General features: G+C 38.4%; 1 protein-coding gene across 2 annotated transcripts; it reads left to right on the forward strand.

Annotated features, from left to right (window-relative positions):
- The first annotated feature begins 377 nt into the window (after positions 1-377).
- Positions 378-27,512, forward strand: ccbe1 (collagen and calcium binding EGF domains 1). Of its 2 annotated transcripts, none has more exons than XM_026356281.1 (11): positions 378-616; positions 714-794; positions 19,355-19,407; positions 19,641-19,775; positions 19,966-20,103; positions 20,803-20,909; positions 22,032-22,140; positions 22,850-22,989; positions 24,061-24,096; positions 26,510-26,545; positions 26,984-27,512. In XM_026356281.1, the coding sequence occupies exons 1-11, from the start codon at positions 513-515 to the stop codon at positions 27,257-27,259; spliced, it is 1,215 nt and encodes a 404-aa protein (XP_026212066.1). In that variant the 5' UTR covers positions 378-512; the 3' UTR covers positions 27,260-27,512. The 2 variants fall into 2 exon arrangements, with proteins under 2 accessions (XP_026212066.1, XP_026212065.1); XM_026356280.1 differs by having other exon boundaries at positions 379-616; positions 20,800-20,909.
- Positions 27,513-27,602: the final 90 nt, after the last annotated feature.

The raw sequence follows: 27,602 nt of genomic DNA on the forward strand, positions 1-27,602 counted from the left end.
GGAAAAGCTTGAAGCAGAGAGATATTTTAATATATTATATAGCCTATAGACCTGCTTGTGAATTGTAAATAGTGGACTTTCGTCATTGATTTGTGATTCCATGAACCGCCGCACGGTGGCAGCAAAGCTGTAGGACTGTGTATGACGCACAGAGCGCGCTCTGGCACTTTATGTCGTGCGCGTAAAGTTAGTGATCGCTTTCAATATACTGTATCAGAAGTTTCACCGATGATATATCATTTAAATACACCTCATTATAGACAGTTTCAGGGATAAATAAAAAATTCGGTACCTCTTTTGACGCAACCTGTCAAACAGCGGAGCGAAAGTTACCACAGAGCTCCGCATGAATTAAAGTCAGTTCATTCACCAGCTGCTCAGGAGCTGTGGGTGTGTGGGAGGGTCTGTCGGTGTGCTACTCCACTACACTCTGGGAAGTTGTAGCTGTGAGGAGGTAATCATTACCAGTGTGGATTACTGACCGGATCCAGGTGACGGACCAGACCGATGAGATGATTCTAAAGCGCAGCGGGAGTCCTCTTCTCCTCACCGTCACCTGCATGTACTTCTCTGGAGGTTTGCTCTGGTCCTACCAAGAAGAGGTTGCCAGTGGCGGGTAATTTTAAGACACCAAATGACACTAGAGCTGGTTGCTTGATGGTGAAAGGAAACGTTTGCTTTACTTTTTACTCTACTTGCTTTTCTCTTGACAGCGAAGAGTGTTCTGAAAACAACGTTTCTACTACCAAGTACCCCTGCGTAAAGGCCACTGGAGAAGTAACCACGTGTTACAGGTACAGTGAACTGACTCATGTGCATGGAAGCTCAAATTGTGAAATTTAGACTGTGTCGTACATGATATCAAGTAAATTTCTGCCTTATGACGCACTGAGGCAAGTGAAAATGACATAAAATCATGTAGCCTGAGTCTGCCAACAGCTGTAAAACAAAAGTCAGTGAGTTGTTAAACAAGCCCCAGTGCTGATTTATGGAATGCATCAATGTGATTCAGTAACTTTCTGTGTAAATAATGAGTTGTAATATGTCTGCATCCTAGCAAGGCTGCAGTTGATCATCACAGATATTCTGAACTTTTTAAAGTTGTTAGTATGTGATGTGGTTTATTATTTATTAATTAAGGGGTTTTGGTGTTGTGGATTTCCATTTTTGTGGACTAAAGCAATCGAATAAGTCACACATCATCAGATTTGCCCGTTACACTCTGACAGTCTCACAACACCTCTGTGTGAGAATGTAATGTTCTTTTTCCAGGCACATTGTAATTCACACTGAGATGAGTGTACTGGAGCTTTGGAGACAAAAAACATGCAACTTTTTCAGGAAAGTCATTTCAAACGTTTTGCTAATGATGTTGATTTACAGCAAATCTATTTCTGTATGTGCTTTTCTGGGAATTGCTAGATGTCGAATATCTCCTGCAGACTTTGCAAGGTTTCATCTCTTCATCACGTGACAAGCTGCTGGCCGTGGTTCAAGCACACAGTGACATCCTGTTTGATCTTGAAATCTCAAACACACTCTTAACATAATTATGTTGGTTTATGGTTATTGGCTGCAGCCACAGTTGTTTCCCACGATGTTTATTTAAAGAAGAAAAACTGTCTCAGCTTAGAGCCAAGATAATACATCCTGGGTGCATTTCAGTTCACCTGCACAGTGTGAGCTGATGATCAGCACTGTAATTATCAGAGGCGACGTTTCACTACAGTGCCAACTAATCAGACTAATGATCCGAAATTGATAAGATGAATATGGCATTTGGATACACTACATGTTTATCCAAAATGCATTCGCATACCAGTGCAATTACACCTTGTCAAGACTGAGATGCACTTCAAAGGGAAGCAAGCGTGATTTAAGTTTGAGTTACCAAAGGAAAATATGAGCTTATGGGAATCTTTGAGCATTCTGCAGAGTGTCAGTGTGCCTGCACATCTCAACGCGTTTTGTTGCTGTCAGAAACTTCTTTAAGGTGTTGTGTGTACAGGCTAGAATAGGTTGATGCAATAACAAGGGCTCAGCATATTCCTAATGTAAAACTGCATATATTAAAATGGCCACTCAAAGAAATGAAATATACTGTAGCACAAATATGTTACAAATAAATAGTTGTGGACATGAATATAAACACATAATAAGTATCTTGAAAAGAACCGTTTAGTCAAGCACATAATCCATCTGTAAGATGCCAAAGTTCTATACTTTATAATACTTGTTTATACTTAAACAAGACATAACGTGTTAATTGGTGAGTTTCTGAGGTGTGTGTAGGTGGATTTTGTTGCACTCTGACAGGCCCAGGCTAGCTTTTTCCTCTGTTTCCGCCTGCAAGATTTAGTTTTATATTTAACACACAGATGTGAGAGTGGTACCGTTTCCAAAAAAACCCCTGAACAATTCATTCAAGTATAACTATATAATATATATATATATTAAAACTATATATATATATATATATATATATATATATATATATATATATATATAGTTTTAAGAGGTGCTCAGATTCAGGTCTATGCTGAGTGGGAGAGGAGACAACCTCATCATGAAACTTTGGTCATGGCTCCACTGTGAGCACTGTTTAACACTCATCCTAAGAGCATTTATCATATTGTGTAACATCACCAGAGAAGACACCGGAGACCCAGGAAGCATGTGTCACATTACAAGAGAAGCACCAGGGCCTCGGCTGACTCTGAACATATCTGTCTCGCTGTTGGTGCAGCCATATTCTTCTGTCATGTCTCTCTGGGTTGTTTTATGTTGGCATTGTCATGTTCGGCTTCTGGATTCAGCATTTTCTGGCTTTAATATAAAAGCTTCTATTTTATGTTTATGCTTGCCAAATCATGTAAAAGGCTGTGTAGGGTTTTTTTTCCAGGTTCATTGAACGGACTGAACGGTGAACTCTTTCTAAAAACTAAAAGAGGGTTTGATCAGAATTACATGGTTTGTTCAAATTAGGCAGCAGCTTCCAAGTCACTGTTGTTGTGATTTTGTAACGTACATCCCAGACAGTTGTAAGTTGTCATTCTTTGATGGTTTGGTGGTCAGTGCCGACCCACTAAATGCTTTTTTCCAAACCACAGTTGCTGCTTCTGATGCTAAAACCATAAACTCATCACTTTCTATTGCAAGGCAATTTTCTGTCTGTGGTTTGTGTCACAAACAGGATTACTCACTTGTCTGAACCACGGCACTCAGTAAAATGCAGATGAGGTTTTTATTTGAGTCCATGTTGCAGATTTGAGGGGCTTCCAGGTTTAACTCAGCATTTATCCAGCTAACTGTATAATAACCCTGCTTAGCAGAAAGAGCCCCTGGGGAAGACACATAGTACCTGACAGCAGATCTTCAGAAGCAGCAAATCAGAGCTTTCTACGACTATTTTAGGCTCACTTTATCAGATGTCATTTGACACTGGCGGAAAGACTAATGTTGCACTAAAGGCTCAATATTTTATTCTAGCTTTATTTTGGTTGTGCTGTTTGTGCACTTTATTCCGAATGTAGGAATTTTTACGCAACACGGAAAAAGTGATGATGTTGGGAAATCCAAGAGAAGAGCCAGATCCATCATGATGTTATCCGTGTAGGGCTGAGACACATTAATAATGTTTGTTTGCTTTCCTTAGGTGACAAGAAAGGTACATGAAACAGTGATTACACTGGCTTAATTTATTGTGTATTTGATGTCAGCTTTACCTACTCTGTAGAGGAAATGCTTCTCTGGAAAAGAAGCAGAACACAGGCTGAGTGAGTGAGTCTTTCCACTCTACAGCTGTAACAGTTACACATAATTGATGTGTGGCATGTGTAATTGCTGCTTTGTTATTTTTCCAAATAATTCTGGTGGTACTAAGCATTTGTTGGATCCCCCCCTTTCTCTTCTGCTCCCTCCCCTCTGGAATTTAGCAGAAACTCTAGTTCACGCAGGATGGAAACAGAGGATACTGAGACATGATAGGCTCAATACTTCACATGCACTTGGCTGATCCGAACAGCATTGTTTTTGTCCTGTAAATGTCCCCATCACCTAACTCCAGTGAAATGCACCTGGATTTTGTCAGCAGTATTTGCTGATATGTCAGTATTACTTTCATACATTGTATTCTGGTGAATCAAGAAATTCTCAAATCTGCGTAAAAGGAGTTGGGATTTTCCATTGACTGCTAAACAAAAGCAGTAATTGATTTATTTTGCAAAGTTAGAGTCAGACACAGCGGAGTGGTTCTCTGTTCCAGTGAAATGATCACTTCAGTCTGATTATTCAGCTTGGCTACGCCGCTCGAAGTCTCTCTTGCTTCCTTCGTTTGCAAATCTGTTTTTCACATCACTTTTAAAGGTCTTCTGCACCTTGGAATACTCCTCTCAGCTGGACTCCTGTTCCTTTTCCTAATTCAAATAGCTTTCAACATCCGAAACACACTTGGGGTTTCTTTGTTGGCATATCGTCCTCCCTCCAGTGATCATAGAACCGTGATGGATAAATTGTGGCACAACTTATGGAGTTCAGCAGGCTCAAGTCAGCTATGTTGTGTCCTTTTGGTCTACTCTGTTTCTGATACTGCTATAAATGCTTTTACACCGAAAAAAGAACAGGGCAAGATTTATAGACAACATATGAGTTGTGTCTTTGAGAGGAAGAATGTGTAACTCAGGAAACCCCCCATGTGATGATGTTACTAAATGAATGTCAACTGAGGTATGGGCACACATACACTATTGTAAACTAGTTCTTCAATAGGTTAAAGTCATTTAACTAAAAGTCAACCTCAAAATTGTTATAATTCTTAAACGTCTGCTCCCAATGAGGACCTAGGTGAAATTGCACATACATGCAGAGCACAGTGATTATTTCAGTATGAAAGAATGAAAACCCTCCGCTGATGACTGCACACAAGGGAGCTGGAATATATTAGGCAATTTAAAATGATTACTCTCCATCTCAGACATGTTCTATAAATGTGTTTTTATTACTTACAAACTCAGTTATCAACCACCTCATGCATGCAACTGGATATGCATCAGAGAACCAAATAGTAGGCTTGATATGAATATTTGTCAAGTCTTGTCTGCTTATTTGTAAGCTGAAAATAGCAGTGCGGTGACTGTTGGAAGGTAACACTGAAGCATTAAACGTGCTGTTGCTCTGTTGTAGAGAAAATGTTCTGTTGGTTTTCTCTTAAGGACTTCCAGAAACGTAGAGAGTAAGCGCTGAAGCACTGCAGGCGCACTTTTGATTTATTAAAACCATATTGGAATTAATAACAGAACATTTTAAAAATGCGTTTAAACTGCATATTATTTTTAGGAATGGCAGGTTTTTTTCAGTTTAGCATTTGAAGAGACAAAAATGCATCACGATAAAGTAAATAAGTTGTCTGAGGAAGGAACATGGAATAAGTCCAAGATGTTTCTCAACAGCCCTTCGAGTGAAACTTAGTTTACCGGAATCAACCTCAGCAGATACAGAATGAGATAACACTGTGAAAAATCATGCCAATCAAAAATGCCTGAAATTATTTACAGTACCTGGAACTGTTCTTTAGCACAGTGAGACTGTTTACTGCAGACTTATAAGAGAAAAAGTAAAAAAAAAGGTTGCTCTATGCTATAATATATCACATTGCATAACATTACACAAGAATCTTTATTATTTTTATTAAAACAACGGAAAGAAACTGCTTAATACACATGCTGAGTAACTGACACAGCCATAACACTGTAGTCAAATATATCCCATAATTCATCATAACCCAAATCCCTGAAACGATGCATAACGGCCTGTCAAGAAAAGACGTCAACATCTGTTTTCTATCAATATTCAGAAAAAGGATATGAAGCCTGTTAAGTGAAGTAGACTGTTGTACTACAGAGCTGTTCTGTGTACTGTGGATTAAAGAGGTTGACATGAACATTTTGTGTTGCTCTTTAGTGACAGCTCCCACACAGCGGAAAGTTAAAGGGATCTAAAGGCATGGAGTCGGAGGTCAGCTGCTATGTTGTCGGCTGCTAATGATTCTTTAGTCTGTCTGATGTGTATCAAGTGAAGATCTCCAGTACAATACTAATAATAACTTGTGTGTTGCTTTGCAAAAGCAAAAAGATCCCAGCAGTCAGGATTTTGAAACTGCAAGGAATTTTAACCTTATTGTAAACCAGGTGCAACGTCTTCCTGCTCACAGCGCTGTCTGTTTATACTGGAATAATTCTCCCAAATGAATAAATTTGATGAATCATGAACAGAAAAAAAATGACCCTAGAGTCAGTGGAGGTAAAATGTTCACTTTTTCCTCTCATCTCTTCCAGCAAGTGCTCAAGACAAAATATGTCATTTGTTAGCGGGCTCCAGAACGACACATAAAGTACAGTACAGGCTGATTTGGAGCCTTTACTGGCAGGACAGCCTTTGTGTCTCCCAACACAGTTAGAATCCATTGTTGGAAGAATAAATCTATTTTAAGATCTAACAACACTGTGGTTTGATCATTTTCCTGTTTGTAATCTTCTGCTGGAAAGATGACAACAGTTTCAATGAATGGATGAAATCTGTCAGTGTATTTGCGGGCCATATGACAGCCTTATAGTTGACGTTCAGTTTCTATCGCTTAAAGCACAAACATCAAATGCGTCCAGACATTTTTTCCTTACAACTTTTTCAGGCTTGCAAGAGACAAAACCCTTCTGGAGCATTTGACTAACAATGGCACAAGGCTTTCCCTCCCTGTTGCAAACATACATTGCCTAGTTCATGTTAAAACAGTATTACATCTGCTCTATTTATTGTTCTTTATCTCTTACCTCTCCTTAACCCCAGCCGTTGAGGTTGCGCAAGCCCGTACACTGAGCGCCAGTCCCAAACCTGGCAAACTGGTGAGGGTTTCGCCAGAAAGGCCATCCAGTGTAAAAATGTGCCAAATAAAAATGCAGATCGGATGTGGCTTTGATTTTCCCCCTCAGTAGTCCCCGCAGTGTTTGTAATGTTCTCCTAAAACATGACTTATTTAAGGTTGCATATGACACTTTCCACAGGAAATAAACTGGCTTCTGTTAATTGTTTCCCACGGGAAAAAAATAAAGCAATAATCAGGTAATCATCAGGTTATTGTGTGCATTGCCTAGTTGTTTGGTTATTTTTCCTCATTTGCAGTTTTGATGAATTATCTGCCTGTATGCTCATGTGCATGTCCCACTTTAGCAGATACACTGCACAGGTTGCACCTGCATGCAGTTCTGGACCTATAGAACTCACTGGAAATACACTAACTACACTAAATATGTCTTACTTATTACTAATTTCCTTTTAAAAGGGAGGTAACAAGACAAATCTGTACATTTATTACTGTGCTGCACCACAGTGATGATTTAAGCCTTGGACTTTGAATGATGAAATAATGAAATGTTATGTTGCCAGTTGTGAACCCAGGGGGTTGGTTTACTGCACGCTGTGTACTGTAAGCATAAAATGCTCATCTGCCATGCATCAAAGAGAAAAATGTAACATAAGGGCTTGGTTTGCTTTATGTTGCTGTTCTGAAAGATGTTGTAAACCACTTCCAAATAATATACATAGGGTTTATGAATATCTATCAAAGAAACTAGTGCAAAGAGGGGTTATTTTAGGGGAAAGTACTGTTGGTGTACATGAACTTTATTTATGATTATTCATAATTACCAGTTGCTGGTGCCCAGAAACATAAATTATTGGAGCTTTTGAATGTTTTTATGCCCCATACAAGTACTATTAATGTTAATAATGTGTTGATTATGTTAATAATTCATAGCCCATATGCCCTAGAGTGAGCCATTATTGTGTGTCACTGTAATAGTGTTGCTCTTTGAACCATATTTTGAATAATATTGTTATAGAAGTTGAGCCAACAGGCTGTGAGTAATTTCTCATTATTTCTCTTTATTAGTTTCATTGTGGTAAATCCTCAGTCACTATTAAACGGTGAAGGAGGTGGAGGAAGGTTTTTCAAGTTTGATTTACGGTCGTCATTCATCTTTGCTCCCATAGGGGGTGATATTTTACACAACGTTTTAACAGCATACAGTATCTTTATCATTTTATTTTAGATGAGATATAAAAGAGATGTTTTATCCACAGTCTTGTCAACAGTTGAACTGATAAAAGAAAAAATCTCCATCCCGTTCCTTTACAGCACAGGGGGAGACACGGTGGAGTGTAAGTTATCATACTGAGAGCAGGGGAGGACATGTTAGTGTTAAAGAGCATTCCTTAGAGATCGAGCACAAGGGGCAGCGAACATCTCATCTCTCTTCTGTCTTATTTCTTAGACTTCGCTATCATTTTCCTATATGTCTCCTTTAATTGAATAATTAGAAACATGTCGTTTTCTGCTGATTCTAATCCGATTATTCATTTCAGTATTAAAAGACAGAGTCTAATTTCATTTTGGTTCTTTACAAATGCATTTTACCATCTGTTTCCACTTGAAAGAAGACTGTAACACAAAACATGCCTTCACTGGAAAGACCATGACTTTGAGAGTTCAAATGCTTTATAATCTTTCCTAAAGCCTGGAGTTATTTTATTTGAATAGTTTGTTTGGATGATTTTAACCTATTGCCCATACTTTACGACTGCATAATAACATAACAGCAGCTTTAATGCAGGTTGTATATTGAAATAGGTGATTTCCCCCGTCAACCCCTCTGCAACTTCAATGGCTTCTACAGGATGTGGGTTACAATGTATCAAGCTTAATATTATAATGGATATGATGACTAAAGTTATTAAAAAGTAAAAAATCAAATATCTAGCTACTAATGTGGATTTTTTAAATCAACAAACAACAAACATGGCCTTACTCTTACTATTATATATTACATGTATTAATCTAGAAACAAGATACAAGAAACTGGCATCTGTCTTCGATGATAAATAAGTGTGAGACATTTTAATATCCAGTACATGTTCAGACCATGAACACCATTTGTAAATATATGCTTAATAACACTGCTTTACATATTAAGTTAAATGGGAGACTGATTTGGTGTCTGGTGATCTTTGAGACTTCTTCTTGTGGGCTGTTTTACAAACCAAATTTACCAAATTCTTTGATTTCTTAAAGCCCAATCTTGTTTCTTTTGGCTGATGCTCATTTACGCGTCTGTTATTTTCCAAGAACTATAATTTGGCAAAGATGTGGTTTTCAATGGTTAAGTGATGTGGTGTTAGAGGAACCGCAGGCCTCTCCTCTGCATATATAGAACTGCTGTAGTTGTCTTCAACATGTTATTACATTCTGCTTAGAAATAAAGTGTATTTGAATAAAATTATAGCAGCGGTTTGCATAAAAATCTGTATTTGTACACTAATTACTGTGAAACAGGAACGTCTTGACAAATTAATCAGCTAATTGAAAGCAGTCGGGTTTGTGTTTCAACTCATGGTGCTTTTGTTCAATGCTCATTGTTATTCATCGTTGGGCTACTTGAAGCCTTAATTTATTCTCCCATTAATGAAAAGAATAAGCTGCTAATTTATCAGTCCTCAAGGACAGCAGCTAGCCAAAGGAAATGTTTCTCGGCACCCGTGAACACACCGCTGAACACCAGTCATTTAGAACAACTACTGGAATAATAGATTCTAAAAAAAGTCTTCATGTTATGTGGTTTTTGGCAGTGCAGATATTCTATATGCCCGATGTACAATCGCCAACCACCAACTGTAGCTGTCTTTGCCCACCTGTCAAGGCTGTGTTATACTGTTCTGGCAGAGATACATCAAGCCAGTCTACATAAGCATTTATTTCTCAGCTCAACTTGGCTCCTGCACGCCATAAGTATTATTTTAATCAGAATCTGTGGTAGCCAATGCTGAATGAATATAATGTGTAGTCCCTGGACAGAATATTGAATTTCACCAGAGGCAAATATTAAAATAACACAAAAACCACAAAGTCTCAAGTGACCTGGCAAAACACCACACAGTTTCTCATGAGATCATACGAGAAATAAAGTACAGTAGCTACCTCACATCTAGACATTATAGTCTCCGGTCAGATATCAGATATCCTGCATTTGATGCATATAGCTTGTGATTAACTAAAGGTGCTTAAAAACCAACAATCAAATCAGAAGAGACTGTGGTCTTGTTTACCATCTTCATTATCTTGATTTATCATACTTTGAATGTCTTTACCAAATCTTATGCCAATCCATTAAATAGATGTTGATGATATTTTGTGGGATGAGTGAAAATTCTGTTAAAATTTGTTTGTAACACACAAAAGTGAGGGAATACCCAAAATCGGCAGGATTCACCCTGTGAGGACCATAGTCTGCATTGAAATCCATCCAGTATTTGATTGACAACAGACTGACATTGCTGCTTGCATGGCTAAAAACAAATATAAAAACTGAATGTGCATTTTGCACACGTCTTTTATACGTAGACACCAAACTAGTCTTGTAGCTTTATAATAAAGCTTGGAAGCTGATAAGCACTTTGTTTTATCTCATTAAATGAGCTGTGTTGATTCCTCTTACATAGATCAGCTTGCCGTCTTGTTGTCACATGGTTTGAATTGGCCTCTGATTTTATGTCTGTAAAGATTCTCAGTAATCCAGGTCATGGTTATCGCAAATGTGCTACTTAGTGGCAGCTGGACTTGCTTGAGGCTCTTGGTGACATTTGACCCTTTATCTGATAGGCCTCTTCAATTCTAACTCAAGGTGAAGCTGTTTATCTTGAATCACCAGTTCATTATCCTGGTGGGTCCCCACATTGAAATACAGCTGAAGAAGCCCTTCGGATGAGAGGTGAAACATGAGAATCATCTTTAGGATTAAAGATTTTACAGTTTAGAGCATATTTTTATTGCACTTCATATGCAGTTTTTCTTGTTAGTCAGGAGAAGTTGGGACATGGTAGACTGACTCTGACTTCTGGAAGGTCTTCAATGAAAAGAAGAACATCTGATTTCTACATTTAAATCTTGATGATTATTGTTGGAGTCAATGTAATGTACACAGGGACTGGACATATTTTAAAGGCAAATGATCTGTTATAAACTAATGTTGATACTTTCAGGAGGTCAGCTCTTTAGGGAGCAGTCTTTAAATCCAGTGTTTAGTTTTTGAAGGTTTTTCCAAACTGCCAATCGAGAGAGCTGTTAAATCTTTGAGTAAAGCAAAAGAGTTCAATTACTAATAATCCATTTAAGCATTTCCCTGAAGTGGAAGTTGAACGCCTTCATAGGAACCTCAGTGTTCGAGGGGGACTGGTAATATCTGGCTTGTGGCCAGTAGAATGGTTTGAGTTAGAAACACATGGGGGTTGGTGATGGTTTGCTGTGACAGACCACAAACAGCAGTGCACTATAATTTCCTGAGGTGTCAGTATCACAGCACACACAGCTCTGCACTTGTCCTCAGCTCTTAATAAATGAAAGTTTACACAGAAGAAATTTTAACTCAAAATGTGACATAAAAGCAGATTTTCTGTGGTTAGAGTAAAAAAAAAGTAACAGAGCGATGCAGATGCTTGTGTTTTAGCTCACTGGTACTATTCTGGCTCAAGTTGAAGTTTTACTGCTGTGACTTTTAATGAAACACTAATGGTTCTGCTGGATTATTTGATGTCAGCCCTGCTCCCATTGTTGTCTTCACCCACATAAAAAGTAGCCACTGTTCATCTGGCATGTGTTTACAAAATCATTTCTTCTGCATCTGGCTGCATATTGCTCAAACAAACAGTAATGCTTGTTTTCTGATTTTGATTTGGGCTCTTAATGTGGGCACGATGTTGTGAACATCACACCCAAGTAAAGCCATGCTGGATGGACAACATGAAGATGGAGCCAGGGGGTATGTGTTATAGTTATTTGCTGAGCGTCAGAGGTACTGAGTCATTGTTGTTGGTCCCATGTTGTTGGTCTTTATGCTAAGCTTCATATTCGAACACATACTAGAGAGTGATGGATGGCTTCTCTTCAGAGAAGCTATAACGTTTTGCACAGATGCAAACACTTATTATATTTCTCCAAACTCTGAACTGTTCCTTTAATATGCTTTAATAACTACAGTGACAGACCCACCTTGAACTTGTCAGTTTTGTATTGCTGCACACTCTGACAGCATTCTTTTCACATTTGCCAGGCTTTCCCGTTACCACTGTGTCACAAGAGAGAAAGCGAAAACAAAAGGGCAAGAATTAAAGTGACATTAAATTGAGCAGTGCGTTTGCACACACTTCATACCAGACTGCTTGTTTGTTTTGAATGAGGGGCCTTATCAAGGGGTATTGTACCAAAGCTGTGTGACTGTTACAGGCTGTAAACTCTCAAGAGCAAACTCTTATTAACCAATAGGTTATGTTGATGTTGCATGTTAGTGAGCAACAGGGGCACCATTATTCCTCTGGGGAGATGTCAATGTGTTTTTAGGAGAACATTGTTATGTCAAAGGTCCACTAAGTGTCCATCTTTGCAATATTGCAAATAGTTTTTGAAATGATGCCCCAGTCTGCCCATTATATATGTTACTTTTTATAATGCATGGCATCTGTAACTTAAGTCTTCTTTCAAGTTGCATTTTCATTTAACTATTTTCATGTGTATAATATGCTCTGCTTATTACACTTTTGGATACTCTTTATTTAAATAGGGTCTGTGAAATGTCCCTTTAATCTTTATACTTAGTTATACTCCTAAGGGCTTTGTGGTTATAATGCTTTAACTGCAACACACAGATATCAGCTTGTGGAAAACATGGTTTACTTTTTATGGCATCGCCAAACAATCGTCTGCAGTTAATCACCAATAATGGGACATAACACAGCAAACTTGAGGGAACGCATTTGAACACATTTGTTTTTTTGATGTTCTTTTTCAGTCTTTCGGTCTGAGGTTTGCAAAACACTAAGGTATGCAGGCATTCTGACGTCTCTGTGCTTTATTGTGCAGGTTTAAACTGTGTTCCTATAAACTGCTTCCCTCAGGGATTTTCTTTTCTTTTCTTTTTTTGGATACAGGACTGGCAGAAACAACTGTTCCTCTTAATAAATGTAATTTAGCTCTAAAATCGGTAATGTGTTGCTTAACTTAATCTCCAGTTTGTCATGACAACCACTGAGTGTTTATAGAAAGACACATTTTGACTTGCATGAGTTTTTATTTCTAAATGACGTGCGTATGTGTGTTTCTAAGTATGACTGAGAGGGTTTATATGAAAATGACAGCATTTAAAAATCCTTGAATGTACAGTTATTTGTTACACAAGATATTAAATATCCCGTGAATCTCTTTGTTATTGATAGTAATACATACAAGTCATGGAATGTGGACTCCATGGACGAGACAAATCACTTTGTTTAATCTAACATTTCATTTCCAGTTGTCAAAAATGGACTTTTTTGACAATATTGATCATGCAGAATAAAATATTTTGACAAGGCTGGATTTTAACTCTGTTTCAGCTACAAGGTGTTGTAATAATTTGTTGTAATATAAAACTGCAGGCAAGTTAAGGCACAACCAACACAATGCAGCATTATCTTATGATAAACTAATCTGAGATATATTTATGATGTCTACACTGTAATTATTAAACCACTATTAAATTACTGATAACTGAGCCATCCTGTGGTTAAACTCGTTTTGACAACAGAGTGAGTAGTGATACATGTAAGGTGATGTCTGAGGTAGTGATGGGAAATTACAACAGAAGGTAATCTTGTTGAGAGTGAGTGGAGTATTGACCTTCTTAGTCAAAATATGCAGTCTGGAGTAGCAGTGCCAGGGTTTTGAATTTCTGATTTGCAGCTAAAAACAGAATACGGTGAGGAGACCGGATCTGGATGAGCTGAAAAAGCGTCAGGCCAGGAGAGAACCTCTGTTGTCCTGACAAGAGACTGAAGCTTGAAAAAGAATCTGGGCAGAGTTATTGCTGATGATGAAACGTCTGATTTTTACAGATGGTTTTGTGCAAACACACTGAAAAGGTTGTCTACACTGCAATAGTCAGCTGACTAAAATCATGCTGAATTGTTGGCAGTCAAAGTCAAAGGCAAAGCCACCACAGTCCCTGTCAATAAAAACATCTTCATGTAGCCACTTAGGTATTAATGACAGTGATTCACCAATGATGCAAGCTGAGAGTGGGAAAGAAGTGTTGAATGTCATTGAAAAGAAGTTGTGGAATTTGATATCAGGGCCAAACAAGGGTTAGCGAAGTTAAATAAGAGGAGAGAAATTGAGCAATGCTTGAGCTGTAGCAGACCCCAGAGGATGGAATAGAGTGTTAGTGGGTAAATAATCAGAGGCCTTTGACACTGATTATTGAAAATTGAGTCAGATCTCTGGGGGAATGATTGTATTAGGAATGAGGAGCAGACCAATGACTCTTGGACACCAACTTGTGAATAGTCCAGGAAGTTTTTCAGCTGTTTTTCAGTTATATTGCTCCGTGATGGTTACAGCTTCAAAATTAGGAAGACACCAACTAAAAGTATAACTTAACATTTGCTGTATAATGCATGTTTGTTCTTTTAAACTAATAATAAAATTACTGCTACAGATATGTAAAATGTGTGTGTGTGGAAGATCAACAAACTTATTCACCCTAGAAGTTGATCTCATGTATGTCTCATTCTCATCAGTACTTCATCTCAGAAACACCAGGAGGGAAGGTTGTTACATCTGACACAAACATCCACTTGGACTTATGAGAACACTTAGTGTATTATGAGTCTGTAAAGATAAACTAGAACTTCCCTGTTTGGCCGATACATGCAACCGTAAAGTGGTAATTCTAGTTCCACCATCATTCTCATATAACCATATTTACATTTCACGTTTGTGAGAAAATAAATACATTTGTCAGTCACTGAACCTTCAGTAATCAAATAATTGTTTTAGAAATTCAAATATTTGGGTTGTGGAACACTGTCATGGACATAATATTCAATTGACAAGTAAATAAAAAAAATAATCAACCGATGAGTTGATAGTGATAGTTATAGTCTTACATTTGCATACTTCAGGTCTGCAACCTATCATAATGTTCCTTTATTAATCTGTTGCGTTTTTCTGATTTATGGTATAAAATCTGAATCTGAATCATAAATACACTCATATACAATGAATGATATAATGTTTTATCTGTTCAAAACTCAAAAATATTAAATTTCACGTTGTGATTAAACAGAAGAAAAACAAAGAAGCTCGAACTTAGTTTGACATTCTTTGTTTTGAAAAATAATGATCATTGTCAAACTGAATTTTGACCTGAATAGTGAATAGTTCTGTTATGTCAGACGCCATTCAGCACGAGCAGGCAAATCAGCGTGAGTGCAGACGTTTTGTCCTTTCCGACAGCTTCTCTTGTGTGGAATGCAGACGTGTTATTGTATAGCAATGCTAGACAAATAAGCCTCCACTGAGCAGACTGCATGTGTTGTCTCGCAGCTGTGTGTGTTTATGCGTGTGATACCCTTTAGTTTTGCAATTGTTAGAGAGGAGAGCATGCTGGGATGTGATGAAGAATGTGATGTGCCACATGAGTCTATGTCTTTTTCGACCTTGTGCACATTTCACACTGACTGGATCGTTTTTGTAGTTGCTTCTACTTTATCTCGTCTGTCTGTGTAAATTAGCGTGTTTCATTACAAGGCAAAGACAGGCCAGGCTGGTCCACCGTGTTGGTCCAGGGGAGGTCCTCTGTTTAGAAGGTAATTAGAGCGCTTATGGTTCACCCAGGGTAACTGAGGTCAGACTAATCTATGTCTAGATTTCAGGGGGCCTCTGTAAAATGATATGGATCACTGGCTAAATTAAATAACCTATAGGTGAAAAAAGGCGCAGGTGGCAAAACAATCACATTATATCTGATGTTCTGATCATTCTGAACAAGTGCAAGGCTCACAGAGCAGCGTCTGAAGTTAAATGTCAGTCAACAAGCTGGTATTGTGTACATGGGCATGTGAACTGTGCTCATTGAAATTCTTGCAGAACAGTGTTGTGAATACATTTGGGAATATCTTTCCCCGCTTGTTCTCCTGCTCATGAATATGAATGAATATCCACATGTGTTTTGAATTTGTTTCCTGATTTGCATCAAGCACAAGAGCGACTAACAAGCTTGAGCGGGATTGTATTCTTAGCTGTTGTTATGAGAGGTGCAAAGGGTCTGTGCGTCATCGCTCAGCGTGGTCTTGTTTTGTGTTGTGAATATTATAAAGAGCTTCATCTCTAATTATGCCTAATCTTTTTGGGTAGTGGTTATTATCTTAAATGCTAAAGCAACAAAGGAACATTGATATCATGCTTCTTGACTCCACTAATGCATCACTGTGAGGAGTAACTTTAATCTGACCTCTTTAGATTTAACATAATCAGTTTAAATTATGTAAGAGAAGCTGAGGTAGACTCTTAAATCAATGCCAAATATCAACTGAGACAAAAATGACTTCCAATTTAATTAGACCTCACCATGGGAAAACACCAATATTTCACCTGAAGTGAACAATAATTTTAAAGTTGGCAATAATATGGTGGCAGTGCATTAGTTTTTTATTGTTATTACAATAATACTTTGAACCGGGCCATAAAAAAACAGTTTTTTTATTCAGCTATTAACATTTAAGTTTACACGGCTACACATAATTCTACGTCTGGTATGTGATAAGAATGTTCTGGTCTTCACCTATCTGAATTTTATCTCTGACACTTACCCTATCAGCTTGATAGATTTTCTACTCCCCGGATACAAATCATGTAGCTGGTTTGAAGCCACTTTATTGCCTTAGTGCACTGACCTTCATCTCTGTATCCATCACTGTGTGTCGTTCCTAGGCATGTTGTTTAAACTTGTTGACAGGTCATATCATTACCATCTCAGTTCTCTCTCTGTCTGCCAGTTTTTTGTCTGCATGTGTCAATAAGTAAAAGGTTACCAAAGGGACAACATGAGAAATAAAATATTTTTAATTAAATTAATTTGTATAAAAGGGCAACTCTAGATGATGCTGTAATTTTGTTTTAGTACTTTAATCTGCAAAATAATCAAATATAATTGTTAAACCTGTTTATTTAATGATATAATGAGGCAGAGTAGAATAAGGTAAAATCGTGTAGGGCTAATAATTTCCCTGAATTGAATGATAATTTAATAAAAGTGCTGTTCTGCAAAAATGAACCAAACGCAGATATGGATCCAGTTTCCATGGGATGCTGTTGCCTCTTTCGTGATCTCCTGGAGACGGACATAGTTGTTTGTTTTCTCATGATTGTTCGGCAAACCATGGTTATTTTGCTAAGCTCGTTATTTGCTATAAGTGTCTTCTGTCCTCACGGGGGATGTTATTGTGACATAAAATATTGGGTCACGCAAGAAACCATCCTCAGATTCACTCTCTCAGGGTATGCAAGTTGTAGCCTCGCCCACAAACACCATAGTATGTAATGTGCTGACATGTAATGTACAACATGCACAAGATATAGATAGACAGATATAGAAAACACATGCTCAAAATGTTGCAGATTGTTGCTGAGCAGGGACCTATTAGCCCCTCTTTAGATGTTAAATATTCAGGGGTTTCTGTGAATAAGTATGTGGCTGCTCTGTGTGATCTGTACCCATCTGTAAAAGCAGTCAGCCGTTTAGGGTACAACCATTATATTATAGTGGTCAGAGTGAGTGATTTACTTTGTTTTACCAGGATTATTTTTATATAATGATGTTTTTGCAAAAATCACAACCTTTTATAAATGGATCATTTGATTTAAAAATAAAATTGGAAACAACAAATGGAAAATTCTTATTGTAATAAGATGAGAAACTGAAACTAAGAGATCCGTGGTTTCAAAGTGTATTTGTATGTACTTTAATATTCTTTCATTCTGTTCCAAGTTGCTAATGGACCATTTAAGAGAGAGATCATAGAAATCAATCAGCAGTCTGTCAGTATAATAGCCTTAAAATAACATGCTGTTTTACTTACTTTCCCAGAACATTCATTCAAATGATTTCCTCATGTATCTCCTCATGTGCATCTCTTTATTTCTTCTAAGATGTAGAGTGTTGCAGTTGGTATTGACCGTTTTAGACACAGTTTTTCGCTATTTGGATCTTAAGAGATGGCAACGATTGAAAAATCTAACACATGGAAATATCTGGGCAACTACTGGATGGTTTGCAGTGAAATCTTGCACAGACATTCATGGTATCAAAAGGATCTAGCCTGACCGCCTGATCACCTCACCTTTCATGAAACCTCTAGTACACACATATACACACATATTCACGATCTCTATACTACATACTATATTCTTACTATACTACAACACTTCATCTACAGCAGTGCCTTCAAATTAAATGTTTAATTTGTTCTGTTCTAGCACATGTTAGGATGCCAACAAACTAAACTACAATGGTGAACAGAGGAAACAGTACATCTGCTAAGAATGAGCATGTTTCCACTAGCTATAGACTTGTTCTGTAAGAGTATCCCAGTTGAGTGTAGATAAGCCATATTGAGTAAAGGAGGGAACTATCATTATATTAAAAATGACCAGATAGGGCCATATAATCAGAAATGTTCCTTCATAAAAGCTGCAAAGCAGTAGTATTACTTTAATACCGCTTTGAAAAGGAGTGTTTTTCATGGTGTAATTGGATTTTTATCACCTCTTGTTTGAAAGCAACACCTGGTAGCACTTAGAGCTGAGTTTAAGTAAGGCGTGAATAATCCCACGTGATGATGTGACTCGTGCCTATAAAATATTGCAACAATATGTTATGATGGAGACGGTATTAGTAAAACATAATCCAGATGTGGGAGCAAATGATGCAACATAGAAGATGTAGTTCATTAGTTTGTGTCATCTAGATCATCTAGTCTGTCACCTACACACACACGCCCCAGTCACGCAAACATACGAACATATGCTTAAATGAACATTTGAGTATTGCATTGAAAGAAGTATACAGGTGATTAAGGGATGCAAAAAAATTGGCAAAAGCTTAGTGATGCTGCTGGGGGAGTTTAACTGTGATTTAGCGATCAAACATCATCGTCAGCAGACATTAGCAAACATGCAGCAGCAGGCCAGTCGCAGCATTGAGACCTGCAGACAGCTGTTTGTGTTTGTGTGGAGTCTGGCCACATACTGTAGATCTGCGTGAAGATGTCTCCCACATTAACAAACACAACTATGAAAACAAACTGAATCCCATCAAATTCTGCACTTCTTAATGCTTCATGTCAAACATTATGCACTCTCTGTGGAAATATGGAATATCATTTGTGTGAGTGTTTTGGATTTGTGTTCTTATATGCTTGTCTGATTGATATTTTACAGAAAGAAATGTTGCAAGGGTTACAAGTTTGTCTTGGGCCAGTGCATTCCTGAAGGTAGGCAAAACTGTTTGACTTGTGTATTTGTGATTACTTTGGACTTATCTCCCATCGTGCTAGGGCTTTAGCCTTTGAACGTGGTTAATCAAACTTTCTCTTGTTTTAACCTCACTGATTGTTAATGACCTGTAGCAATAAGTTGTATATAAACTGAGAGATCCTGCAGATGGATATGAGTTTCCCTCTTCTCTTGTGTTTACACGGATGAAATTCCTCTTTTATTGCTGTAGACTATGACGTGTGTGCTGGCGCCCCCTGCGAGCAACAGTGTACTGACCATTTCGGTCGAGTGGTCTGCACCTGTTACCCTGGCTACCGCTACGACCGGGAACGCCACCGAAACCGAGAGAAGCCTTACTGTCTGGGTGAGACTTTGTCCTGGCTTCATCAAGAGATGTATTTTTTAAATGCATATATAAATTTAATTAATTTAATAATATGGTGGGTTCTGCAGGTTAATTATTGGGTATCTGCATGTTAATGGGATCTTAGTTATTTTAACTGACACTTTGCCTTTTAATTTCCTCACTTGCCCTCTGTCTCCACAATATATAGACATTGACGAATGTGCAGACAAAAACATGACAGCCTGCTCTCAGATCTGCATCAATTCTGTGGGGAGCTACAGGTGTGAGTGTGAGAAAGGCTATTTCCTGGAAGAAGATGGAAAAACATGCACCAAAGGGGAGAGAGGTGAGAATATTATTTTTAGTCAGACATTTTCTCTTTATTCAAGGACACATCTGAATGTGATGTGGAGCTGACCACACATTGTTATTTGGTGCATGTGCAGAGGAGAGAGAGAAGGGGGTACTGCAAACATAGACACCTGGTAGTCATTACACATCCCAGCTCCTTATGCATGTCGGCACAGTTCTCCTAAACATACTGCTGCCCCGGTGACTTGTGGTCTTTTCTGATATGCTGGCTGCATTTGAAGAAAATATCACAAATGGTCCAGGCAATAATAAAGTTTATGCCACAGATTCAGTTGCCAATGAGGCAGAAAGAGGGTGCAGATTTGCTACTTCCTCCCATGAGTTTATCTCCCATTACCCACTACAATATTTCAGGAGAAGCTGGGGGCTGAGAAACATTTGTACATACAGTCCTGTCCCTGCTTTATGTGCTGCTACTTTGGGGAATATTATCCAGAGCCTTTGGCTCACCCACTGTATACACGTACAGTCCATGAATATCCATAACTTACAAGACCGTCTGCATGTAAATCACTATAGTTAACATTTGGGTCTTACAAACGATGCAAAAGTCACAGAGTTAAAAAGTTCAGGCTCATTTAGAGCCTCTCATTCTCTTTTTTCCGATGATTTTGTGACAGAAACATTTCCCAGTAACCTCTGTAACAGAACCACTCTCCTCAATTCTCAGCAGTGCATCTCTTTGAGAAATCTGGCAATGTGATGAATGCTGGGACTTGCTCAGCCACCTGTGACGATTTCCAGCAGATCAAGATGTCTGTTCTGCAGCTTAAGCAAAAGGTAAAGTAACACAAATCTAAATTTAAATGTCTACATAGCTGATTCTGTATCACAGCCTAAATATTTCCCAGTATCTCCATACTACCTGTCAATATTTCGGAAACAACTGTGGGTAGGTCCGTACATCTCTTCTTGAAATGCATTATAGCATTTTGTTTGCTAACAGAAAATAATCCTTTATAATAGCCACTGAGGTGTGAATTGGTGGTCACTTTGTGGTAAGGCAATGGTATAATAACTCTGTTGGTGAAATCACATGATGACATGACTGTAGCACATGATATATTGCTTCCAGCTGTGTGGTCTAAGTGCTCCCAAAGCTGTACTGCACATACATATTATTCTTAATATCATTATAGTATAGAAAACAATGTGCAAACTTCTTATCTTGTGTGACACATTCTAGGATTTAATTATACTCTATACTATAATTTTTCATATCGTATGCTGGTCAGAGTATGAGTTTAGGATCACACTGCTTTTCCACCACCTGTGCCCAAGGTCACAGGCTAAAGTCTTGTGTAATGCTTACTGATCAACAGGTGAACCACAACCTCACACAGTGTGTGTCGGTATGTGAGCGTGAGCATATGCTTCTGTATCTGTGTGCATGAATTCTGATTTGTAGGCACTTGCAGCATAGCAAGCTTTCACATGTTTCCATCTGGGATCACTGGACCCACATGATGTTATACAAAGATCAAAGATAACTTTTCCCAAGGATGCCATACAGAACAGGAACTCTCCTGGTCATGCTGAATAATGCAGTGGGGTTGCCTAGCCCTCCATCTGTCTGGGTTAAAGTTTGTAGCGTGGTGCAGATGGGAGTTCAGCTTTCATCTTTGGCAGGATATATAATTTAACATAATTTGACTTGAAATCTGCTCTTCAGTGTGTGATTTTCCTGTGCTGTTTGACAGTCCAGAGCTTTATAACTCATTGTCTGTAAAACCATTCATAGAATGACCAAATGACAATATCATACACTTGGATGTTTGATGCCACTTCCAAATAAAGAAAACGGTTGATGTTTATTGTCTTAATGTGGTATTTAATTCCTTCTGTTGTTTGTAGCTGTGTTCTCTCTGACCTCTTCATTCAGTTTTTATTCCCTGCTTTAAGATGGCCGTTCTGTCAAACAGTGCCGATGTTCCCGAGCAAATGACCAGCGAGAAAATCCTGACATCGCCCATATTTTTACCAGGGCCTCCAGGTCTCCCTGGTCCTCCAGGTACTACACGTTAAGCTAAAACAATAAAACTGTATCAGAAACGGTTCTGAATCTTGCAGGGATAGTTTGTAACAAGATGAAGGGTCTACAGCCATGTTAGCGGGCACATTCTGTGTGACTTGTGTTTTAAGTTAAATGCAATATCAACATTCTGATGTTTAGCAGGTATTATGTGTGTGTGTGTGTGTGTGTGTGTGTTTATGCGATTGTGATTACTAGTGTGGCGCTAATGCTAATAGTGCCTATTTGGCATGAAATACACAGCACATCAGCTGAAGCTGATGGGAACATGATTAGTTTTGCAGGCATTTAGGTGTAAACCAAAGTAATGGACAAATTAAAACGATGACATGATGATGGCACTAGATGAAAAACTCATCTAATCAACAAATCTTTACACTCCATAACCAGAGGCACATCAGTATCTGAACCAAATTTCATGGTTATGTATCCATTAATTGTTGAGATGTTTTACTCTAAACTAAAAACACAATGTCAGCATCGCGGAGGTGTCAGAGGAAAAGTCAGAACATCAGAAATGTCTTCAGGTCACACAATCTGGAAACTATGAATGCTTCTACAAAATGCTCTGTGTTCAGCAGATGTAGAGGTTTTTCACAGAATACGTAAAAACTTCAGTCTGTCAAATATTGTGAAGTGATTACTTTAGTTGTTGCTTGTCGACTAATATCATTCTGGATTATTTTAGGAGATCCAGGACCAGAGGGCCCTCCAGGATCGCCAGGACTGTTGGGAGCCCCTGGTCCTCCTGGACCCAGGGGTTTGATGGGACCCATTGGGCCCACACCAGACCTGCACCATATCAAACGTGGCCCCCGAGGACCCATGGTATCTACTTTTTTTTTTTTACAGTTATTATCCTTTACTGTATATAAAATATGCCAGGTTTTAATAAAATCTGCCAGGATTTTATAGTGTTTGTCATGTTTTATATATTTAACCGCAGAGACTTCTGAATGTGTGTGTGCCAGTCATGCACCCTCATTTTCGAGAGGTGAAAAAGGATGACACATTGTAATGGTAGTAAACCACAGAAGACCAAATCCATTTAAAGCTTTACTTGTTTTCTTTGGCTCACTCGGTCTTGTCTGTGAGTGTAAACCCTCTGTGTTTAGCTGTGGGATCTGAATCAAGAATGTGCAGGATGTGGCCATTGACACTTACTGTATTTCTAGTTTTTAAAGCCTGTGTATTTATGCAATCTCATTTTTGATAAATCAGACTGTCAGCACATGCAATAGGTCATATCATGGGCTGCGTGATACCAAACCAAAAAGAGTGTTTTTATTGGAGAAAATGATCTATTGTTCAGTATGCGTGTTTGACATTTGAATCTGTTTTATATTCATGACGTGTTAATACACTCACCCAGCACTACAAAGTCTTAGTAAGAGGGAGTTGTCCTCTCTTCACACAAAGCCATGATTAAATTCTGAACACATTTACAGCGTAGTTTGGCAACCAGGGCATGTTGGTGTTTCAGAGATACTGGATGTGACTCACATATGTGGTACTGAGCTGAATATTGGCCCTACTCTTTACACTTTTTTGATGATGATTATTCCAGGAATGAGATCAAAGCCCTTTCTAGTGTTGCGCTGAAGTTACACAGAAATGGCCTGGAGGCAGAATCAAGTCGATCTTGGATAATGTCTTTGGTGCAGCATAATGAAAATATCATTTTTTTTTTTGTTAAAAAGGGTTTTAAATAAAATGTGTTTTCTGAGAAAACAAAATAATTGAACATATCTCTGGGTGGTAGGCATGGAGACATCATCAAACTCCTACAGTCGTAATTTAACGTGGACCATATGACTTTGTGTTATTATTGTGTTAAAGAAAACTAAATATATAAATATGACCAAAAAATGAACTGCATTATTGTTTTATTAAAAACAGGGGTCTCCAGGAGCACCAGGAAAAGACGGCTTAAAGGTGAGGTCAGATGTTATTTTGTCTCCTTGTTCTATATGTGTGCTTGTTTTTAAGAAATAACCTGCTATTCCAGGTAAGAGAGATAACAGGAGTCACACATGTTGGCAGCAGAATGTGGCACAATGTTTTGTATCTTAAAGGAAGAAACTAAAGTTTGGTGCGGAAAGCTTGAGCGTACCCATCGTGTTTGTCAAAAGATATTTCTCAATAGCTGAATTGTTTCTCAACCTCTCTAAATGTATACTGGGTGAAAAGCCCTAGGCAGGTACCAGGATACTTACAAATCCCCAGTTGGATTCTTCACAGGCAGAGTTTATCCCTGCAGATGTTAGGATCAATTAACTGCAGGTTGCTACATGTTGATAAAAGAAAACTGATGTGCCAAACAGTAGGTTGCACAATTTAATGTGCAATATAAACACAGGGAAATCATTGTTAATTGGTTTGAATGTAGCTGTGTTTAAGATTCTGTGCAAGAATATCTTGATTGCACATTGCACAAAAGAGGAGCACTCTTTTAATGAGGTAATCTGAGTTATCCATGACATCTCTCACCTGCCTGTTAAGTGAGAATTGACCATGTTCACGAGGATTTGAGGTAGCAGCACTGTAACTCCTTCCTGACAACCAAAGACTCTGGACGCCTCTGGGCTGTTTTGTGGTTGTCTGAAATATCACAGACTCTGGTTTGAAACAGGATGTAGTAATCCTTTTTCTAATGGTTAAGTGAAATCCTAACCTTTCTACTTTTCTTTTCTGGTAAGCCTAAGACAAAGTGGTAAAGGGAAGCTCCAGCAGGTGGTCCGAGATTAAGGAGTGACAATAGAGATCCTTTTTTTTACATGAAATCAAATTTGAACCTTTCGACTTTTGCTGAATATTCTCGCTGTGGTTTTAATTAACTAATATAAACATAATTTAATACTGTCGCAACAGTGTTGGTACAAAGATCGCCCACAAAATAAAGACGTACTGAAAATAAAAGTCACATTTTTGCCAATCTGTGATTTGACCCTTGCATATGATGTGTAGGGAGAGTGGTAAGGTTTCTCTACTTGTACCAAGGCTGACTTTCAATGCAAACTTGAAGCTCTGTGATCCAGCAGGATGTCAGAATCAATTTAGACTGAAAGCAGCCAGTTGAGGTAGGGCGGACAGCTAATATTGTCAGACCAGGAGACATTATCAGACCTAAAAATAACTCTGATTAGACAAGAATCTCATCTCGAGAGTCTGATCATGAAAATACCCCTGGCTTAGGCATGAGATTTCCAACCTGTGCCTTGTTATGGCAGAATTCTTAGATTTTGTTGTTCTTTTATTTTAGGATTACTGTTTTTTCATTAAGAATGGCCGGTCATCCGTGTCACACTGACTGAGATTCATGAGGTGTAACAGCTGAAAAGCTTGTGATCTTGTTTTGACTTTTGAATCTTGTTATACCCGTAACACTGTTTGCTTAGTTTTTGGAACACGTATGGAACAACTTAGGTGCATCTGTCTTATTGACACAGAACCTCGGCATTCTTTGAGTACAGCTGGGATGTTTGTGTGGATAGATTGGAGGGTGATGGTAATCTGTCTCACTGAGTTACAAATCCAAACCACCTGCCAAAACACTAACAGCCCCAGTGTGACCCTGAGCCTGGCTAACAACCACAGTAGTCAGGTCAAAGTGTGTACACTACCGTAAGTCAACGGGCTGCCATGATACTTAACAGTCACGCTACACGTACAGTGTGTTTAGTATCATATGAAGAGCACATACAGTGCCTTTATTCTTCATATCCATCACACGGTTCTTTAAGGAATAGCTTGATAGTTTTGGAAACAAACATGTATTTGTTTTGTTGTTGAAAGAAGACAATATTGACTAACAGGATTGGATTATTCTAAAGATTGGATGCAAGGTCACAGCTCTCTGCAGAGTTTTACTGAAACATCCTGTTAGCAAGAAACTGGAACTACTTCTCTCCTGGTGCAGTGACTCGTTGCCAAGAAAGAGTTGCAGCTTTGAAGCCTCAACTTTGTGTTTTACACTTGAGGCTGTTGTGGTGTATGCATATAATAGTGCAATTTCGATCATTTTTAACTTTGGACAGGACCAAACAACACTTTCCATCCCTAACCTAAGCTAAGATAATCACCCACAAGCTTAAGTGTCATACTTAAGACATAGGAAAGAAAGTAAATAAGCTAGTTTCCCAAAATGTCAAACTATTGTTTTAAGATACTAATCCAAAAATACAAAACGTAACCTGACTTTAATCTTTCATCTTCATGTGAGCTCAGTTTTTCTCCCTTTCTCTTCCTTTACCTCCTTAAAAAAATTCCCTAACTAGAGCTTTATGAATTCTCATGCTTTTTTCCCACTGTAATTCATCTAAGCTAAATATTTGTTTTGATTCCCCAGGGGGATAGAGGAGCTCCTGGGCCTGTCGGACCACCAGTAAGACTATGTCTATCTATATTGATGCCACACTATTGTAACTTGTAACTATTATCCAGAACATTATAGTTCAGCTAAAGCCTGCCTGGAAAACAGACCACTGTGGACTCTGGGCTTTAATTGACACAGTTAATGATACTGTGAAACTCATGTAAATAACATTCGCCACAGAGTAATCATTATCGCCTTGGATAAACACAGATAGTGCTAACATTAACAAATCGTGAGAAAAAGCTCAGTAGCAACTTGTATATCCTGGATTTTTCTTTGATCAGCTGGATGTCTGTGAAAATCTCCTGTGTGGCTTCTGAGTAACTGTAGCTTCCATTTAATGTGTATCTTTAAAAAGAAGTGTAAACTTGGTTTAGTTTGCCCAGATAAGTAGAACATGTTTTAAAAGTTAGTTTAAGTATCTGGTTTTGTTTATGTGACCCTCAGGGCCCTCCAGGATCCTTTGATTTCCTGCTCCTGCTGATGGCAGACATCCGTAACGACATCGCCGACCTTCAGAGCAAGGTGTACGGTCGAGCGATGCTCTCTCCGGGGGAGGACTTTCCTGCTGTCCCTGACAGCTGGAGGGACAGCCGGGACAGTCTGGACACAGGCTCAGGTGAGGACTACCGGGAACCTCCACCTCGAACAGGCGGAGGGTCCAAGAGGAACAAGAAGAGGAAACCAGTGCAAGAAAGAACAGACTTCGATTGGAATATTTAAAGACGATGGATATAAATACTTTATGCCGGGTGTAAATATTGGTGTCATTTGCTTTTTTATTTAACTTTTTTAATAGTATGTACTTTATGCCTCCTGATCACAGATGTTTATTTTTGTATGATATATGAGATTATGTGTGTGACTATTTTTTAACAAAATGAGTAGACTGTGCAAATGCATGTTTTTATTTGTATATTTTGTCGGAAGCATATGGCTCCTTCACAGCACATTAAATAAGTCTCTTATAAAAGCACTTTTTCCCTCATTACTTTACGACACTATATCATCCTGTATCACGCAAATTGTAAGTATGTGAGTCACCCAATACCTAAAGGATGAATCG

Source organism: Anabas testudineus, chromosome 12, assembly GCF_900324465.2.
Source record: "Anabas testudineus chromosome 12, fAnaTes1.2, whole genome shotgun sequence".
In the NCBI taxonomy this organism is placed as follows: Eukaryota; Metazoa; Chordata; class Actinopteri; order Anabantiformes; family Anabantidae; genus Anabas; species Anabas testudineus.